The sequence below is a fragment of the Lolium perenne genome, chromosome 3 (assembly GCF_019359855.2).
Source record: "Lolium perenne isolate Kyuss_39 chromosome 3, Kyuss_2.0, whole genome shotgun sequence".
In the NCBI taxonomy this organism is placed as follows: Eukaryota; Viridiplantae; Streptophyta; class Magnoliopsida; order Poales; family Poaceae; genus Lolium; species Lolium perenne.
The window spans coordinates 68,251,205-68,272,438 of NC_067246.2; the positions used below are offsets into that span (position 1 = coordinate 68,251,205).

The 21,234-nt window shown below is 47.0% G+C and overlaps 2 protein-coding genes across 2 annotated transcripts; both read right to left on the reverse strand.

Moving 5' to 3' along the window:
• Nucleotides 1-1,676: 1,676 nt before the first annotated feature.
• On the reverse strand, nucleotides 1,677-4,470 carry LOC127341602 (uncharacterized). Its single transcript, XM_051367463.2, has 5 exons — nucleotides 4,208-4,470; nucleotides 3,252-3,398; nucleotides 2,729-2,861; nucleotides 2,528-2,645; nucleotides 1,677-1,975 (listed from the first exon to the last, which is right to left on the reverse strand). The coding sequence occupies exons 2-5, from the start codon at nucleotides 3,259-3,261 to the stop codon at nucleotides 1,907-1,909; spliced, it is 330 nt and encodes a 109-aa protein (XP_051223423.1). The 5' UTR covers nucleotides 3,262-3,398; nucleotides 4,208-4,470; the 3' UTR covers nucleotides 1,677-1,906.
• Nucleotides 4,471-19,005: 14,535 nt separating this feature from the next.
• On the reverse strand, nucleotides 19,006-21,094 carry LOC127341600 (putative F-box protein At4g17565). Its single transcript, XM_051367462.2, has 2 exons — nucleotides 21,052-21,094; nucleotides 19,006-20,153 (listed from the first exon to the last, which is right to left on the reverse strand). Exons 1-2 carry the CDS (start codon nucleotides 21,069-21,071, stop codon nucleotides 19,118-19,120), a joined length of 1,056 nt encoding a protein of 351 aa, XP_051223422.1. The 5' UTR covers nucleotides 21,072-21,094; the 3' UTR covers nucleotides 19,006-19,117.
• Between the last annotated feature and the right edge of the window lie 140 nt (nucleotides 21,095-21,234).

The following is a 21,234-nucleotide window of genomic DNA, read 5'->3' on the forward strand; positions in this document are numbered from 1 at the left end:
GAGACGAGGCGTCCGTGTCCATAAACCAGTTGCCGCCACCGGCGTAAGAGCCAGTGCGGGCGCGGCGTGGTAGGCCGGGGCATAGGACGGCGGCGTGGCGGTGAAGGCCGGGGCGTAGGGCGGGGTCGCGATGAAGTGCGCCTGGTGAGTCGGCGGGCGCGACACTGGCATGTTGTAGGTGTGGATGACCCCCGTCCATGGGTTGTAGGCGAAGGGGTTGCTGCCGTTGGAGACCGACGACATGACGACGCGCGCGCGGGGGACGACGACGGCGCGGGGTTGGGGAGGAAGGCGTGGCGGCGGCACGGCGTGAGGAGGAGCACACGCGGCGGCGGCACAAGGGCGGCGGCGCTAGGGTTGGAGGGTGCGGCGGCGCGCGCGGGGAGAGTGGGGCGCGGCGGCTAGGTTAGGAACGGTAGGTGTTTGATATCATGTAGAAAGGGATGCAACTCACAATATATTGATTGGGCGCATATGGCGTTACATATATAGGCCACGTCCTCAACTATACAAGGAAGGAGGCGGGCCCAATAATAAATACAAAGATATGTATCGCTATACATAACTAGAGAAGATACACATCCGGATATACAAGGATATGTATCTCAACAACATGGTATTGCAACGAAAAATACTGCCACACGCCACACCTGGCGAGTAGAATTGACGCGCAGATTTTACTTCCACTTGGCTCGGTTGAGGAGAAGTTATCTGTGATTGAGAAAGAATATATATCTATAGCTGTTTATCTCCTCGTGGCAGCCCCTGTCAGTCGCCGCAACTTGTTGTGTGTCGACTGCCTCTAAGAGTGAGGGCATAGAGGAGACCTTGGCTCCGGTGCTGCAGATCACGCCAGAGCGACATGAGTTGCGTGGTGATTCTCCTGCGGTGCTTTCACTGGTGTTATGCTTTTTTGAGACCTTGGAGGCGGCCAGTCGGAGTCTTGCCAGTCCCTCGCCTCTTTGGACCTTAGAGGTAGTGTTGATTCCTAGCTTAGATGCTCTTTTTGCAAAGAAGATTTGTGGTTTGCCCGCTAGTTTGGAGGCCGCTAGCCTTGGTTAAGGCAAGGAAATTGCATGCGTCTTGGTAGGTAAAGCCTCAGAGGATATTATCAAGAAGGTGGAGAAGTCTCTTAAGAAGGTATCAATCAGCAGGATAAGGAGGAGAGCCATAACAAGAGAAGTTTGAGAAGCTGCTTAAGTGATGGACTCATTTTGGGTGACTCATTTTGGATTGTCATGTCTTAGGTTGTCGGTTCTAGTTGTTTAGAGGTTGTTTTCTTTTGATATTGTTCTCTTGTGGGTGTGCTCTTGATGTGGGCTTGGCCAAATTATTGTAAGTTTTCGCTCGATTTTCTCCTAAAAACTGACGACCTTCTTTTTAATTATTGTAAGTTTTCGCTCGATTTTTTCCTAAAAACTGAAGACCTTCTTTTTAATTAATAGATGAGGCATTTTGCCTCTGTTTCAAAGATAAATACAACAAGTTCAGAGGGTACTGCTACAACGGAAGAACAACCAGGGAATGCAGAGTCTAGCGTATCTGCGTATCATTCTGTTTCCCTTGATGATGCCGACCGTAATTTCAGTCCCAGCGACCACCAACTGAATGGGCAATTTCTCTGTAATTTGTGGTATTTGACCAGTCACCAGTGGCCTCTTGATTTGCATGCTAGATGATGAAATAGTCATTTGTTCCCACCCTCTGAATAAGATTGTACAACGACACTGGTAGACAACAATCGGCAGATGAAGCCCGACGATGGATAACTTGTACATGCACGATTACAAATGGACTAAAACGATCTGCTATGCTATGTATCTCCAGCATTACAAGTCGCCTCCTGAACACCTCGTCCTCCGATAAACAACAAGGGTCCTCAGCTATGTTCTCCATGCCATAGAAATCACTCGGATGCCCGGATTATCAGAACGATGGAGATGGTAATAACAGACACAGTTGTGAAGAAGCCCGCCTGCAGGTACACAAAAAATAAAGATTTAAGAGAACTCGCTGTAACCATAGTATTTCAGCAACCTCATCAGGGCAGGAAACAAAAACTGTAAATTACTGCTGGGTCGCCAGCATGAGAAGTGTAGTAATTGAAGCATTAGGAAGAACACTCGCTATGACAAACCTATCTGAGCAAGTTTGTTAGCGGAAAAAACTGTTAATGACTGCGCAGAGTTGCAGGTTTGCAATCTAGCATTGAAGTTTCCTCAAGGAAACAATGGCAGAATAAAAACTAAAAGTGAGGCTCCTTTTCAAGTATGTGCAGTTTGATAGAGTAGGGTATCAATCTGGTTCCGCAACTGTCAACACATCTGCTATCAGGTTGCATGATGGTTCACATGCATGAACAATGGCTTTCTACAGGAAAACTCTTTTGACTCATGTAACTAGATTTTTTCAAAATGGATTCATGTAACTAGATATAAATCATCTTTACACTACTTAATACATATGAATTGTCTCTTTTCAAAAAAACATTAATTACTGTAGGGTTTACTGTGGAAGGAAAACCAACCGCAATAGCAGAGGCAGCAAGACCCGGGCGCTCTCGAGGATCCCTCTTATAGTAATTGCAGAAGTACAGAGTCGTTGCATAGTACCAAAGCAATGGACACAGGAAACCTAAAAGAAACCTGCACCCAGAAATTTTTGATACTGCCAGATCCAGGATTTAAAAATTTCAACTGAAGTCTCGTAAATGGTAAAGGATTCTTACGAGGACCATCCTATTCCACAACCAAAGCAAGGAAGCCGTCTCTCAAACTTTGCCAAGTGCGGGTTCTCTTCATCTCTGAGTAGGCTGTACTTGCCAAGGCAATCCTGACAATGGCAAATTTCATCCGAGCTTGCTGCATAATGCCAAGTGTGAATTAGATTAAGAAGTAATCTTATAAACAAAATTAAGATAACGCGCATAGGATCATGCTAAAGTCCTAAAAGACGGAGTCGGACAATAAATTCTGAATTCTAACTACGTTATATATTGCTGATGTTTATACACTAAAATGCTACCCTGCATGAGAACATCGTGTAAAAAGGAGTTGCTGGAAAATAGTTCTCTATTTTTTTTTTTTGCAATGGCATAACATAGTTTGGTACTATGCAACAATTCTGAGACTAAGGGTTTTGCGTATTTTGAGCTGCAGTTGTATATTTCCTGCATAACTTAAGCGACCTAGCGGCAGACAGAAACTTAAGTTCAACTCAGAAGATATATACAGATTTGGATAAGTATTTACCTTCTCCCATTTATCCTAGAGCTGGTCAGGAAAGATGGGACCAGCAAGCTTAACACCAAACTGCTCTAGGTTCCTCCTAGCTGGAATCAGCTCAACAAATTTGGTCCCAAGAATAGAACATAAAAGTATGCAGCTTCGCACAACAACCTGCAAGTTTGTCAGAATGGTCACCTTGCTGCATCGAGCAGAAAAATTATAACTTTTGTTCAAAGTTCAAACACACATACGAGCGTAGCGGTAGGAACAAATGTTGTGAGCAATTGAAATTATATTCTTCCGTGGCAATCAGAAAAGCTTTAATTAGCAGGTAGCACGTCTAAAATTCCAAACACCAGCTTAAAAAGTCAGGGGTGCTTCCCAGGTTCTAAACCCAGGTGGGTAGCTGGAGCACTGCGGCTTCCAGCAACAACATATCATTTCGAGCTACTTCTTGCCGTTCTGAACTCTTAATACTAGGTCTTTGAAGTTTAAAATGTACTCGTAAAAGAGTAATTGAAAGAAAAAACAGTAGTATTGGGCTATTCACAACCCTTGCATAAACACACTGAGAGGGCTTGGATCTAAACGCAGATATCTCTGCCGTGTTTCAGCTCGCACTTCTTCCCTGTTCAGAAGCGCATTGGACCCCATAAAAACCCTGCCTAACATGGGGAAACGAGATTCAGGCAGTCAAACCCCTAGAAATTCATCGAAAACCAGCTGCGGTCGCGCTTCTGGTCAGCAAAGATCGGTCTCCGCACTGAAGAAGCAGCATAGCAGCTAACCAAGACATGGACGGACTGATTAGCAGGGTACCTACCTACCTACCACGCAGCGAACAGACAAGCAAATCGGCAGCTGCCTCAACGGGGATTACTCAGCCACCGCCACACGGCAACGGAACAAGGGAATCGCGAGACGAACCCCCGCACCAACCCATCCAAATGATCCAATCAGGCTGGGATAGGGTACCTTACCGGCAAAGAAAGGAAACTGATCCGCGCCGGCAGTTCCCCGTCGCCGTAGGCGCGACGAATCGCGACGGATGGAGGGAGGGAGGGGGAGCAGAGGACGGCGACGAGACCGGCAGCGAAGGGAAGAGATTTGGGGAGGAAACCACTGGAAGAGGAAGAGAAGAAGAGTGGAGACGAGGAGGAGTCGAGGAAGGGAAACGGGAAATGGTGAGACAGACAACTAATCGTGGACACGCTACGCTACAGGCGGTGCCGGTCCCGTGCACCTGCCGCTACGGCTGCTGCTGCAAGAAAATTATGTATACTGCTTTGCTTTAGTGGACCAGAGGATTACCAAGGGGCGGGTTATGACTTAGTCTTTTCTACGTATAAAAACACATTTTATATTTTTTTAACTCTGCTTATTTTTCTTTTTAAACATGAGCTGTGTCAAACTTACGGTAGAAATTTATTGAAACTTAGGGCGAGTATTTAGGACATGTGTATCTATTCGCGAATTAATTTGACGATTTTTAAAACAGAAAAATGTTATTTTAAAATATTTTAAAAATCGGGTACTCTGTTGCACCAAATCTGCACTCCTAGGGCTAGGTAATATATGCCAAAACCGGTACGGTGTGCGTCTCCTGAACACAATGGAAAATAACTTGTATGATATTTCCAAACAGAACCATAATTGTGAAGTCCACTACCATCATAGTGAGTCTGATTCACCGACCATTGAGCTTGTGAGAAATTTACCTACTCTCTCATATTGTTAATTTGAATATATCTATACACATTTTATGTACAGATATATTCGAATTTACGACAATTAATAAATAACACATAAGGTTGGGGATACGAGAAATGAGTGAATCTACTCAGTGAACGTATCTAGATTTTTTTCAGAAAAAATCTTGAGACATTCCACAATACGAAGGGAGTATTGCATCCATTCACATGTTTGTATGCTCACCTCCATTCGATCCAATAATCCAACAATATATACATGCATGTTTCATAGGATATTTGACACTGCGTAAAAAGAATTTTAGATAATTACACCATCTGTGCTAAAATGTAAGGCATCTAAGGATTAATTAAAAGTCAAATCTTGAAATAGGCTTTCACCCTGTTATACTAATATAGCAACCACCGATACAAGATAGAGACCACCTCTGGAGCAAACAGCACAACAAGGCCCAAAAGGAAACATAAGAAGAAGAAAAAAGGAAAACAATGTCGACAACGTCGAATTGACGAAAGCGGTGATGATCCGCAACCGCTGCGCCCTCCGGAGGATTCCCACCACGATCTTAGCCTTCTGAAACGCCGCATACCAAACCAGCACCTTCAAGAAGGGATGCGACGATGACGACGTTGCTGCCCTGACAAATCCTAGGTACGGTGCGCATCTCCTGAACACAATGAAAAATAACTTGTATGATATTTCCAAACAGAACTATAATTGTGAAGTCCACTACCATCATAGTGAGTCTGATTCACCGACCATTGAGCTCGTGAGAAAAATCATATCGTTAATTTAAATATATGTAGACACATTTTATGTATAGATATATTTTAATTTACAACAATTAATATAGAACTAATCTACTGTTGCTTGAGACTTGAGAGAGAACGCGCCCAAAAAAATTAACACATAGGCTTGGGGCTCCCCTTTTAGGCTTTTAGTCGTCGGAAAATGACCGGTCCATAATTGCCAATAAGAACAACACCTTGGGTCAAAATACCACTTGTACATTTGACTTAGTCTCACACGTATATTACTTAGTGGGAGGTAACTTTTGATTACACGGATTGCACAAAATATCTGGCCATCTCCAAAAGCAAAGTGTGTGACGAGGGAAAAATAGTACACCCTACGTCCCATAAATATAATACATCTTAATTTAGATAAATTTAAGGCATTTTTTATAGAACAGAGGAAGCGGTAGGACGCACCATGTACATGGGCTCCTAAGCTAGGTTTCCATGTTTCCTAAAATTCCACAATGATTTGTCGATATACATTAACGGTGAGTCGAGAACCTGCACATTCATGCCTAATACTCCCTCTATTTACTATTATAAGATGTCTTAGATATCTTAGTGTAAATTAGATACGAGAAATGAGTGAATCTACGCAGTGAACGTATCTAGATAATTTTCAGAAAAAATCATAAGACATTCCGCAATAGGGAGGGAGTAATGCATCTATTCACTTGTTTGTATGCTCACCTCCATTCGGTCCAATAATCCAAGAATATACATGTATGTTTCTTAAAATATTTCACACTGCGTAAAAAGAATTTCAGATAATTATTCCCTTGTTCTAAAATGCAAGGCGTATAACGATTAAGTAAAGAATCAAATCTTACTAATTTTGATCAGATATTTAGGAAATAAATGTCTACATCTACAATATTAAATGAACATATTAAGAAATATAGTTTATGGTGAATCTGTTAGTATTGATTCAATATTGTAATTTTTCATATTTTTTTGGTAACTAGCTATATTATCATAACATCACACACCTAAAACAAGACGAGTCTACAAGACAACAAATGACACAATGCATTAAAGCACATACGAGTTATTACCCACTATGAAGGTATTACTCGTATAACATAAAATAGTAACATGTGTCTAGTACTACCATACGGTTTCTCCTACTATGACTAGCCTTAACAATGAATGGTTTATCTGTAATGAGTAGTGCTAAAAGTGTTGTACCTATAGCAACGTTTATTTAGTCGAATTGGAGGCAGTCGGTGCACAAAAATCCAACTTCATCCAATTCAGCTGCTGCATGAATGCTGCTCACCTCCCACCCACCTCGGCGAAGGGGTCGTCGTCTCGTTTTCTCATCTTCTACACTTCTGGCATCTATGATCGATACACTTGGTGTCCTCCTTTCCTTTTCGTCATATATTGCCTGATTGAGACACCCTGATCGTATCTGCCATTCATCATCGAGACCAGCTGATCAACGCAAAATTATGATGGATCAACGAGTGTCACGCAGTGCCAAGAAAGACCAATTTTGCTGAGTACAAGTACAAGACATGGCAGGCAGCACACGGAGTTGGGGCGGCATTTTGTATTGGAGCGTGGTTTGCGCAGGTATTGACCGCCCAAGTTTGCACGTTGAGAGCGACAGATAACAGATTATACTACTAAGCAGAAGCATACTCTCTAGGTAACAATTCAACGTTGTGCTTGGCGAACTACATACTCTCTCCGTCTCAAGAACGTTGGTTGGATTTGTCGAAATTTGAATGTATTTAGATGTTATTTAGTTTCTAGGTACAACTAAGTCTTGGAGTACAAATTTTAGACAACCTTCATGAGATGGAGAAAGTACAATAAATGGATAGTCTGCCGAAGGCAACTAACTGACTTCTTCAGAATTCAGGTATTCCTGTACTTGCCGATTCAGATTTCAGGCTCCATTTCAACGTTTTTCAAAAGAAAGAAAGAAATAAAAGGGTGTTTCTTAAGCCGAAAAAAGCACATGTACTGGACAGAATTGAGAGTGGAAAAGGCGTGCGATTGCCAGGAATCAGAAGATGAATTAGTTTGATTCTTTAAGTCGGGTCAACTAACAAAGATCCTCGTTGTCTTGACTATTTCCGATCGAGGCAATCGCTCGGGATTATATACGGTTGATAGATTCGTGATCTGATAAACACTGAAGCAAACAATGTCGTTTCAGCGTCAGGAAGAGGCTTTTTACGGACTGAGATCCAGTACCCCGTCTATTGCAAGTCACAGCGTGCCCCGAGACCTCTAATCCACCGTTCAAATCAATCCAATGGACAGCAGCAGCAAGGCACGGGTCAAAGCAGTCAATCCCTAGGCAGCAGCCAGAAATGAGCGCAGAGAAAAATCGAGGGACACGCGGGAAAAGAAGGAGACTGCGCGGGCGTTCCCGGGCAGAGCTGTGCCGCCGCTGTACGACGCTGCCGGCGCAAGGGCAGGGGAGCACGCTCCTGCCGCCGGCTCCCTCCGCCCGTCCCGGCGGGATCCTCCGCCCATCCCGGAGGGATCCTCCTCCTCGCCCGCTCCGACGGGATCTTCCTCCGCGGCGGCCTCCTCCGCTCTGGGCCGGCGACTCTCTCCGCCCTGCGACGTCCGCCCGGCGCCGACGACTTCCCTCTGCGACAAATCTTGCAGGTAATCATGGGTAATCATGGTTGCTCAATTCATAAAATGGACTGTTTTCAGTAGGTTTTTGTGTCCTGCATATGGACTATTTCCAGTAGGTTCATCAATGATATGCGTAAATAGTTTAGGCCAGATCTTGTGTTGTAATACTGCAGGTAGCCTCGTGAGGATTTGTATGATATTTGTATTGTTGTATTTGACAGGTTATTTTGCTTATTGGGGTGATGTGCGATGCAATTTGAGAAAAAATTGTTATTTTGTGCATTTGCAAGTCTTCTGTAATGGGAGAAATTGAGAAGTGGATACCTCGGGTTGGTATGAGGTTCAGAAATCCAGATGAAGCTTGGATGTTTTGGCTTGCATATGGAGGTCGTGCAGGGTTTGATGTGAGGAAGATAAACAAGCATGTAAGCAAGTTAGATGGTCAAATATCATCATGCAGATTCGTTTGTTCGAATGAAGGTATTCGAAAAAAAGGCTTAACATTGGATCATGTGCCAAAGCGTAGTAGAGCTGAAACAAGAACAAACCTGCCACTTGATGGCATCGCAAAGGAGGATTTCCGAAGTACAAGCTTTTGAAATAGAAGCCGCTGAGGATTCTGGGATCATGCCCAAAGCTGCACATGAGTTAGTTTGTCGTCGAGTTGGTGGACCATTTATGAGTTACACAGAACTCTTGACAGCTCCTCCTTATGGTGTTTATGGTGAACATGGTGAAGATATATTCTAGCATGTACAAGTTTGTTAGATAGTATTAGTAACATGGCGAAGTATCCAATGAAAACCATGATTCGGTGAAAACCTGGAAACTAACATCCTCAGTCGTCTGATCGTTGATGGTTGGCACAGATCAGTAGTGGACTCCCCCACCGGCCACTTAACCCACTTTTCAATTTAACCCCCTATGAATTACTCACGATCTGGGAGATCTTAACACCTCCTCCGTGATCATCTACTTTGATCTCACGTACGTGAACATGGTGCCGCCGGCCGTCGTCCTTGGCGATCCGGACGCGACGGAGACTCTCTGTTCAGACCTGGAAACCCGGATTGACTGGAGGAGGATGTATTTCCACATTATGGCGATCTCCATCACTACAAACACGGGTTTGAAAATCCAAATCACAGTGCTGAGGCTCCATCTGTAATGCAAACAACACAAATATGTGTTACGATGTATGATAATCAAGCAAGCACACCCAAAAAAACTCGAACTCACCCAAACTGAACTTTTTTTAATGAACCTGAATCTATTTGGACTAGTACACACAAGCAAAACTGAACTCAGCCAGCCTGAACTTTTTTTAATGAACCGCCAAACAAGAACTCATCTAACCGAATCAATTGACTAGCTAGCTAGCTAGTAGCTTAGTACTAATCTCTTCTGACACAAAATCTTATCATGACAAGGAAGTACAAGGCTAGGGCGCTAGGCAACCAAACTCGGGACTGAATATTCACACAAAGACTAGTTTACGACTGCATCTGGATAAAACGACAGTTACACGAGACTAACATATGCAAGTACAGATTGTATCAATGGACAAAGAAAAGCAAGAAAAACAAAGAGGGAAGGAATTTGTGCTCACCGGGGCAGTGCTACAATGAGGCATGGGCACTGGAGGGGATGCAGCAGCAAGCGCGTTGAGCACGACGGCTGGTGGTGACGCATGGTTTGAAGTGTGAGACGTGAGCATTGGAGGGGATGGCTCGCCACCGGCATCAAGTCTGAGGGCCGACGGCGACGGGTCTGAACAGAGAGTCTCCCTCGCGTCCGGATCGCCAGGGACGACGGCCGGCGGAACCATGTTCACGTACGCGAGATCAAAGGAGATGATCAGGGAGGACAGGTCGAGGTGTTAAGATCTTTCTGATCGTGGATAATTCATAGGGGGTTAAGTTGAAAAGTGGGTTAAGTGGCCGGTGGGGGAGTCCACTACTGATCTGTGCCAACCATGAACGATCAGACGACTGAGGACGGTAGTTTCCAGGTTTTCACCGAATCATGGTTTTTACTAGATACTTCGCCTACATACAAAAGTGTGCAAGTGCCACCAAAGATACAAACGAGTGCAAGTGCCACCATATACAAAAGAGAAAAAGCTTTTAAGCAAAGAGAGATAAGAGAAGAGAGGCCGCGTGTGAATCTTGTTGTCTCTTCCTTTGCAACCGAAGCTTTGGCTCTCCTTGTGTTAGTGTGATACCGAGCACTTATACATACACTTTTCCGCTCACTTTTGGTTGCACTAACCCCGCTTATCCCGTGTGTGTGTTCCACAACTTTCTGTGTTTATAGTGATCTTCACATTGACATTTGGATTTTTGGACCTTACCCACTTTTAACAACATACTCGATCTTGGATTTGTCTTTTGGCTTTCCACAACACTCGCCTAACACCATATTTGCTAGCTTTTGCGTGTGGTTTTGCGTGTGTCCCGATACACTTGATCTTGCTTTTAGCTTGGTGGATTGCCTCAATACTATCTTACCTTGGTAAGAGTGCGAGGTAGTCTCCTTCCACTAACATACACAACATAGTTCTTGTCTTTCCATCATGGATAGGAACGGAGATACCACAAGGGATGAAGAAATCCTCCGCAACACCGAGAGGTTGGCTACTCAACACAACCTATGGACGCAACGACAAGAGTTCAAGGAGCAACTCACTCTCTTCGAGACGCGCATCGATGAACAATACGAGGAAGTGGCTCACAACTTCTCTACCGTGAACCAAGACTTGGCTCTCCTTCGTGAAGCTACGGACAACTTGAATGGCCAAATGGCGGCCAATGATGCGAACATGGAGCGGCGCATGGATAGCCTCGAGCGCGCCATCACCAACTTGGGTCGCCATCGCCGACACCGCTCTACTTCCTCGTCATCAAGCTCGCCACAAGATTACTACTCTCATGGTGGCCTTTCGTCCTCAAGCTCTTCCTCAAGGCATGAAGACCATCATCGACCTCATCGCCCCCATGCTCGTCATGAAGACTCTCGCTCCAACTCTAGGCGTGGATAAATACATCGCCATGCTCGTCCACATGAGCGTCCTCCACAAGACCAAGGCCTACAACAAGATCGTCACCAAGCGGATCGCCATGCCCACCATGGGCGTGACGACCAACCCCAAGACCAAGGTCCTCAAGATCAACCTCGACGAGATCTCCGCCGCCACCCTCGCCATGACCAACGTGGACGAGGAGAACCACAGCATGATCAAGATGAGAGGGCCAACATTGAGCATCGTCAACAACCGCGACAAGATCTTCAACCACATCCTCACCGTGAACCAAGTGAAGCAAGTGTTCACCTTCAACGCCAACCCAATGCTATGGTTGGCCGTAGAAGACCTCCTTTTCCTCCTCAAGCCGCAAGAGATGAAGTCGCCCCTCCTCGTAGAAGAAACTTGGAGGATGAAGAAAACATGTTTGGAAGGCTCAAGTTCACCATGCCGAAGTTCAAGGGTGAAGAAGATGCCGAGGCCTACCTCTCATGGGCACTCAAGGTTGACAAGATATTTCGCATCCACAACTACTCCGGTGCCAAGAAAGTGGCTATGGCATCGCTTGAGTTTGAGGATTACGCCAACACTTGGTGGGAGCAAGTCCTCACTCTTAGGGAAGAAAAGGGTGAACCTCCAATTGACACTTGGGAAGAAATGAAGAAAGAGATGCATGCTCGCTTTGTCCCAACGCACTACATGACCGACCTCTTCAACAAGCTCCAAAAGTTGAAGCAAGGCACCAAGACCGTTGAGGAGTTCTACAAGGAGATGGAGCTCACTATGATGCGAGCCAACATCCAAGAGTCCGAGGAACAAACCATTGCTCGTTTCTTCAATGGCCTCAACTACCCCATCAAGAGAATTGTGGAGTTCCAACCATACTCCAACATGGTTGAGTTGGTCCACCAAGCATCGAAGGCCGAGCGCCAAGTGATGGAAGACATCAAGTACTCCAAGGTCAAGACCTACTTCTCCTCCAAGCTCGCTTCATCAACTCCTCCGACTACATCAACTCCTCCTACTACAAGTGCCAAGCCCGACGTGTCATCTACGACATCCAAGAAACCGACTATCCAAAGTCGCATGAAGCAAACGGTCTCCTCCACCGCCTCCTCTAAGGCATCCACGGGACCCTCTAATGTCACTTGCTTCAAGTGTGGCACCCAAGGTCACAAATCGTTTGAGTGCAAGAACACCAAGGTTATGATCACTATGGAGAATGGTGACATTGAGACGCTAGATGAAGATGAATACGAGGCCCTTGTGCAAGCCGCCGTGGAAAGTGAAGAAGCTTATGAGCAAGAAAGTGGAGAAGATTCTCTCTTATGTGAGCATGACCCAAGCCCCTCACTTGTGGTCACTAGGGTGCTAACAACACAACCTCACGCTATGGAAGAACAACGGTGCAACATCTTCCAAACCCGTGCCGGAATTGGTGGCAAGTCGATCAAGGTCATCATAGATGGTGGAAGTTGCCATAACCTTGCTAGCACCGAGTTGTGTGAGAAGCTCAACCTCACTCTCCGCAAGCATCCTCACCCTTACCATATCCAATGGTTGAGTGACAAGGGCAACGTCAAGATACAACATACCGTCACCGTCACTTTCAAGATTGGACCGTATGAGGACACTATCGAGTGTGACGTGGTACCCATGACGGTGTGCCACATGTTGCTTGGCCGCCCTTGGCAATTTGACAAGAAGGCTATACATGATGGACTCTCCAACACATACACCTTCAAGGTCAACGACAAGAAGTTCGAGTTGCGCCCGATGACTTCTAGCCAAATCATCGCGGATAATGCGAAGGCTTTAGCGAGGGCACGACTCCGCACCCATCATAGTGAGATGAGAGGAGAGGGAGCGACCCACCACAAAGATAGTGAGCGCCACAAGCCATATATGAGTGAGACCAAGAATGTTCTCCTAGCCACCAAGAGTGAGTGGAGAGAGGTCCAAGAGAACCCATCCACCATATTGCACTACGTGCTCATATGCAAGGGACCATCGTCGGCGACTAACGACTTAACCAACATTCCTCCGTCTTTGTTGTCTCTTTTGCAGGAGTTTCAAGACGTCTTCCCCGATGAGCTCCCTCATGGACTACCACCACTTCGAGGCATAGAACACCGCATCGACCTCATACCCGGCGCTCCGCTTCCAAACCGTGCCGCCTACCGCACCAACCCCGAAGATACAAAGGAGATCCAACGCCAAATTCAAGATCTCCTCGCCAAAGGGTATGTCCGCGAAAGCCTTAGCCCTTGTGCGGTTCCCGTGATTCTTGTGCCTAAACCGGATGAGACGCAACGGATGTGTATGGATTGTCGCCCCATCAATGCCATTACCGTCCGTTACCGCCATCCCATTCCGCGTTTAGATGACATGCTTGATGAGTTAAGTGGTGCCACGATTTTCTCTAAAGTCGATTTGCGTAGTGGCTACCACCAAATCCGCATGGCCATTGGTGATGAATGGAAAACGGCATTCAAGACCAAGCTCGGTCTCTATGAATGGCTCTTTATGCCTTTCGGTCTTTCCAATGCTCCATCTACTTTCATGCGCCTCATGAATCACATCTTGCGTCCTCTCATTGGCAAGAGTGTGGTTGTCTATTTCGATGATATTCTCATTTATAGCAAAAACCTCGAGGACCATGTGCAACATGTGAGAGAGGTCTTGTTCATCTTGCGTCATGAAAAGCTTTATGCTAACCTCCCCAAGTGCACCTTTGCTCAAAACAAATTGGTTTTTCTTGGCTTTGTGGTTTCCGCTAATGGGATTGAAGTTGATTCTTTCAAGGTGGAGGCCATCCACAATTGGCCTACTCCTACAAATGTTGGTCAAGTCCGAAGTTTTCATGGACTTGCCGGTTTCTACCGCTGCTTTGTGAAAGATTTTAGCACCATTGCTTGCCCTTTGAATGAGCTTACCAAGAAGAATGTTCCGTTTGTTTGGGGCAAGGCCCAACAAAATGCTTTTGATGAGTTGAAGAAACGCCTTACCGAAGCTCCCCTTCTTGTTCTTCCAAATTTTGCAAAAACTTTTGAGATTGAGTGTGATGCAAGTGGGCTTGGTATTGGTGGTGTTCTTATGGCAAGAGGGCAAACCCGTGGCATACTATAGTGAGAAGTTAGATGGCGCACGCCTCAACTATCCTATATATGACAAGGAGCTCTACGCTTTGGTTCGTGTTCTTGAAGTTTGGCAACACTATCTTTGGCCAAAAGAGTTTATCATTCATTCCGATCATGAGTCCTTGAAATATTTGAAAAGCCAACACAACTTGAACAAACGCCATGCAAAATGGGTCGAGTTCATTGAGTCCTTCCCATATGTAATCAAATACAAGAAGGGCAAGGACAATGTTGTGGCGGATGCTCTTTCCCGCAAAAACACCCTTTTGCTTACTCGTTTGGATTTTCATGTCTTGGGACTTGAAGAGATCAAAGAACTCTATCCTTCCGATCCTTTCTTTGCTCCCATATTTGAGAAGTGCTCCGTTGAACGAGGAGTTGATGATTTCTATTTGCATGATGGCTACTTGTTTAAAGCTAACAAGATTTGCATTCCCGAGTCTTCGCTTCGAAAATTGCTTTTGCAAGAGTCACATGGAGGTGGTCTTATGGGTCACTTTGGACGTGACAAGACACTAGCGATGCTATCCACTCATTACTATTGGCCAAAGATGAAGCGAGATGTGGAGCGCTTATGCAACCGTTGCACTACATGCCTTCAAGCTAAGTCCACTTCCAACCCTTATGGTCTTTACACCCCATTGCCTATTCCTTATGCACCATGGACCGATATTAGCATGGATTTCGTTCTAGGATTGCCTCGCACTAAGCATGGTCATGATTCCATATTTGTGGTAGTGGATAGATTCTCTAAGATGGCTCATTTCATACCTTGCCATAAGAGCGACGATGCTTCACACATTGCTTCATTGTTTTTCAGGGAAATTGTTCGCCTACACGGAATACCGGCAAGCATCGGGTCGGATCGAGATGTCAAGTTCATGAGTTATCTATGGAAGTCGCTCATGGCTAAGTTTGGAGTGAAGTTCTTGTTCTCATCATCCTCGCACCCGCAAACGGACGGCCAAACGGAAGTGGTCAATCGAAGCCTCTCCACTCTCCTACGCATCCTCGTCAAGAAGAACTTGAAGTCATGGGAGGAGTGCCTTCCTCACGCGGAGTTCGCCTACAACCGCGCCAAGCACAAGACAACATCAAGGAGCCCCTTCATGGTCGTCTACGGCTTCGAACCTTACACGGCACTCGACATACTTCCACTCCCACTTCATGAGCGGACCAACATGGACCTCAACAAGCGCACCGCCGCCGTCAAGAAGCTACATGAAGAAACAAGAGCGACCATACAAGAACATGTGCTTCGTCAAGCAAACCGCATCAACGCCAAGAAGAAGGAAAGAATATTCCAAGAAGGAGACCTCGTTTGGATCCACCTCCGGAAGGAAAGGTTCCCTCATGAGCGCAACTCCAAGCTCAAGCCAAGAGGCGGTGGCCCCTTCAAGGTCCTCAAACGCATCAACAACAACGCTTACGTCATCGACATCCCGACATCCAAGTACTTGGTGAGCAACACGTTCAACGTCTCGGACTTGTCACCCTATCATGGAGATGAGGAGGTGCAAGAGTCGAGGTCGACTCTTTCCCAAGGGGGGGAGATGATGTAGCCCCGCTCACCGACGTCGCTACACCAAACCAACAAGTCCCCCAAGTGGACCGATGACACGAGCCCGAGTTAAAGCTCTACATGATGAGGTGAACTCGCTCCTCACCACCCTTGATCTTGGTACCCCTTTGGACGGAATGCTACCTCATGCCGATGTGTTATGTGTCATTAGGTACAAGGCGCATCAAGACCCCGGAGAGGAGGACATGCCATGGCCAAGGGAAGGAGAGGAGCAGCTGGACATGGAGATGATCACGAAGCCGAACCCGACGTCGCTCGAAGCGCTCCACGGAAGAGAAGGACGCTGGCCGGCCCAGGACCCGGTCAGACCGGCCCCACAACCGGACGCCCCGGTCCCAGGTCCGGTCAACCGGGCGCCCAACCGGGCGCATCTCCATCGTACCGGACGAAGACCGGAAACCTCGCAGATTCCCGGTTGGCGCCCGGTCGACCGGACCCAGGACCGGACCACCCGGTCATAGGCCCGGTCAGACCGGATCCAAACCGGGTCTGACGGGAATGACCCACCAAACTGCCTAAATTATCCATCCGCGTACCTGTTCGCCCTTGCTGGCCATGTATGCCTATATAAGTAGCCTGGACCCCTCCTTTACCCTTCAGACTTGTTTTGAACTCAAACCTACCTTTGAGCTTAGTCTCCCTAGGGTTACCATCCCTCTGTAATCAAGGCATCCTGGTTGTTGATTTGGATATTGTTGAGTGAGATTCTAGTACAAGTTACTCTCTCTCCCTCATCAATCTCTTCTTCTCCAACCCCAATCTCTCTCCGGGAATTCTGCCGCGTGTCTCTTCCTCGGAGATTCTATTGGCGTGGTCCATCGAGCCACGGGGGTAAGCATCGGGTGTATCGGGTTGGTGTGTGTGCGTGAGTATCGACGTTCTTCGTGTTCTTCGTGTTCCTCGCGTTCTCCCACCTCTTCCCTTGGTCTTCGGGGTCAAATCGCGAGATCGGGCCACTCCCGGGATCTTAGATCTCATCAGTGACGAGGCGGGGAGGGATCGAGCTCGCCGTGGCGGTGTTGGGCGGGGCGGAGCCAGGGCAGGGCGAAGCGGCGCAGGGCGGGGCGTGCCTGGGCGCGAGGCCGGCGAAGCGGGGCGCGCAGTGCCGGGCGGCGCGGGGGTCGGTCGGGGCGGCGCGCGGGGCCAGGGCGGCGAAGCGCGCAGTGCCGGGGCGGCGCGAGGTCAGGTCGGGCGGCGCGGCGCAGCGGGCCAGGTGGCGGGGCGGCGCAGCGGAGCCAGGGCCGCGCGAGGCCTGGCGAGGCGTGCGGCGCGGCGGTGTTGGGCGGGGCAGGTGGGGCGTGGCGGCGCAGCGGTGTTGGGCGAGGCGTGGAGGCGCGGCCGGGGTAGGCGGGGCGCGGCAGGGGCGACCGTGGAGGTGTTGGTCATGGAGCTGTCGGTCGCGGCCGGGCGGGATTGCGGGAGCCTCCACAGGAAGAAGCAGGAAGAAGAAGATGTGAGGAACTTTTTTTTTTTTTGACAAGTGAGTCAAGTGGTATATTTAGGAAAAGATGCTTTTTTTACAGTTTTGTTTCAGGTTCTAATCTGCGCCACCATTTTTTCGACCCGTAAACACGAGTTCAGTGGCCTGAACTCGTGTTTTACGGTTTACACGTTTACATGCTCTGTTAGATATGCTCTAACCACACTTGCTGTGATGCTGAGAAGAGTTCAAGGCAGATGGGCAAGCGCGTCCGGCTATTACTGCTTCATGCTAACTCATAATGTGTGGTCAACAGCTACACTTAGAGCATCTCCAGCCGCGTCCCCCAAAGACTCATTTTGTTCGGCGCGGTCCGTTATGGTGTTCGGTGCCCCGAGCCCCGTCCCCGCTACACAGGGGACGCTCTAGAGACGCCGGACACACCGAAAAGTGAGGCGAAGCGACACGGGTCCCACGCGTTAGCGGCACAGAGAAAATTCGTCCATCATGACTTAGAGACTAGAGGCGACGCGCCGACGTCGCCCAACTGGTACGCTTCTTTCTTACATAATTTATAGCGCCTACAATGTGTTTGATGAAATGATTGTGCTTCCTTTAGTTAGTTTAACAAGGCCATGGATTTGTAGCGGAAGAACTCGGATGGGCATAAGTCGTTCGCGCTGATGCATTGCTATAGCAAGTTCAAGATAAACCATAAATGGAGGTTGACGCGCGTTTCGTTGTCGAAGATGGAGGTGAAGAAATGCAGGGACGACATGTCCCTGCTGAGAGCGTCGACAGAAGGAATGTCTCCCCGAATGACAGGCGGCGCACAACTTCTTCAAAGGCCAGATCCTCGACGACATCGAAGCCAAAATGGCGGCGGCTGAGACGGAGTCCGAGGCGGCAGCCCAGGCAGCTGCAGAGGTAGCGGCCCCAACCCCGGAGCAAGAGCCGGCAGACGCATCTGCTACTACACATGCGTCGGCCTCTGCCTCGACGTCGTGACAAAGCATGCACACCGGGTAGATCACGACGAGTTCATCGTGATCGACGGGCCTATGTCGACTCAGGATGCGCCGTCGGCGTCGTCCTACCCCAACCCCTTCTTTTAATGCATCCGTCGGCGTGTAATATGATCGCGCGCCATCGCCGCTACTCTGGTGACTTTGGCGGGAATGATCTCTTTTGAATGCAAACTATTTGAATTCCTCATTGGGGACGGGACTGGGGACTATTTGAATTCCTCATTGGGGACGGGACTGGGGAGCGATGTCCCCCAAATGCGGCACGAACAAAACTCGTCCCCCAGACGCTCGATCCGGCGCCGTTTGGGGGACGCGACTGAAGATGCTCTTACACTTCTGAATTCTGAGCAAAGTCTCAGCCTAGCCTGAGAGAGATTTGTCGCCAAACAATGTACTGTTCACGTGGAAGATAGAATGGTTCCAACTTTGTCTGAAAACACAAGCAACCAGCACGCAATGAACGAGATGTTCAAACTCCAGGCAGCTGATTCTGCCACAAAAGTGCCACGAATACGTTCATTACTTATTTAGGGAAATTCAGGTTTTAGCGATCAACTATACGATATAGGCACACGGCTGCTTTTACATCATTTCAGTGAAGGTATGAACCATAAGAATGCGTCCTGTCGTGGGAGCGCCGGAGTTTCGAGGCCTTGTATGAGCTCCTTGGTCCCATGCTCGAGGTTGAACGCACACAGGTTCTTGTAGTTGTCGATGAAGTAGACGCAGTTCGCCTTGAGGTTCAGATGGTCCTTGGTCGGGAAACAGAACGAGTTGTGGTGGCTGACAAACAAAGCAAAATCCCCAATGTCTTCGGTGCTCTCGAATGAAGATGTCTCTCTGCTCAGGATCCACACCGCAAACTTGTTCTGAGATTGGCGCTTAACCTTCATGAGATCACCAGCTGGGGTCTCCACCAGACAGTTAAATTTCCGCTGGGCGAGGCTAGGATGCATATATGGATCAACAAGCGGGCCGTCTGCATCCGGCCATGAACGGGGTGGCTCTGCCCACACCTCGACAGTGCCATATATGTCGATGGTGTAAAGTTGCCTTCTGTGCTTGAAAATATCAATTAGGATATGTTTGGAATCAACAAATGACCAGCTTCTGCTTCCTTTGCGTGTCACCTTATATCCTTTTCGATTGCCATAGACGATAGCAACACTGAAGTTGCTCTCACTCATGTCAAGCAACACCGCCTTGGAGAAGTGCTCGCGTCCGAGTGGGGGTAGTTCAAACTGACCGCCGCTGATGGGATTAACCAACTGGATAGTTCCCTGGTTCAGGTTGAAGAAGACAAGCCAGCCATGGGAAGAACCAACAGGAGTCCACAAGGAGCCAAAGATCGTGGCAGTACTCAGGATACGGATGGTTTCATTCTTTCTTTCAGGTATACTGAAAAATTTAGCATCCTCAAGCGTCTTTGTGGGGAGCATCAGCCATGGGTCTACCCTTGGATCATTGGATACATCCCTGCAGACGCAGACACGGTTCCACGAGGTGCATACGGCGCGGAATCTGATATAGTCAGGGATGGCAAGCTTCCTTACAATTGAACCAACAATATCAGTCTGAAGATTAGACCAATCAGCCATCCTAGCAGAATTAACTTCCAGAAGCCTGAAAAAATAGCTGTGTATCAGCAGACATCATGCATCTATGAAACCAAATAGCAAAGACATCAAATTCTACAATAATTTTTTTAAAAATAAAGAGGCCAAATATGTCTACAAAAATGCATCTAGGGCTCCAGGCCACCTAGGAGTTGAGAAACACCTTCTGACATGTACACCAAAAGGTTAGGTGTATCTAGTGGAAATCAAACTAAACACCACGCTTTTTTATTCTGGGTTGCGATCAAAGAAAAAATAAGAAAAAAGACAGCTAAGTTCAATAATGAAAACTGAAAACCTTAATATTGGTGAAACAAGTTGTAATGCCACATAGGCTTTAGCAAAACATCAAGTAACTTTGATAACTATTCACATGGAATGCTCTTTCACCAGACTAGCTAACACGTAGTAGCATCTGGAACAGTATCAAGAAGGATGACTGATAAGGATCTCAATTTTGCTTGATACAGCTGATTAAATATCATCCAGTAAACTGATCTTACAAAACTAAAATTTAAGGACCAAAATGATCCAAGTTAAAAATACTGAACAAAAATAGAAAAATAATACATACACCATTTTCAGACAATCATTCTCATCAAGCAGATTAAACAGCATAGAGCAACAAAAGCTTGGGCGAAAACATGACTAGCCCACAGCTATGTTGGTGACAAGCTTCATACATAACTTAACTATGTGAATACACCCATTGACAGTGCCGAAGCATATGGTTAAAGACCATTTTCAGACCGTCATTCTTATGAAGAATATTAAACGCATAGAGCTCAAGTCTGTATGAAACATGACTAACCCATAATTATGTTGGTGGCAAGTTTAATACATAGCTAAACTATGTGAACACACCCATCGGCAGCTCCGAAGCATATGGTAAGGGATCATAGTACCTTGACACCTTTGCGGACATGCTACTTATTACCAATTCAGCATCATAGATTGAAACTTAAACAGATTGAAGAGGGGGAACATGCCCTGGTGCCTAGTAGCATAATTCAAGACAAGACACCAACACGTATTAAACAGGATTAAGTAATTCGCCCCTGAACCTCCAAACTCCAAAAAAAAGGAGA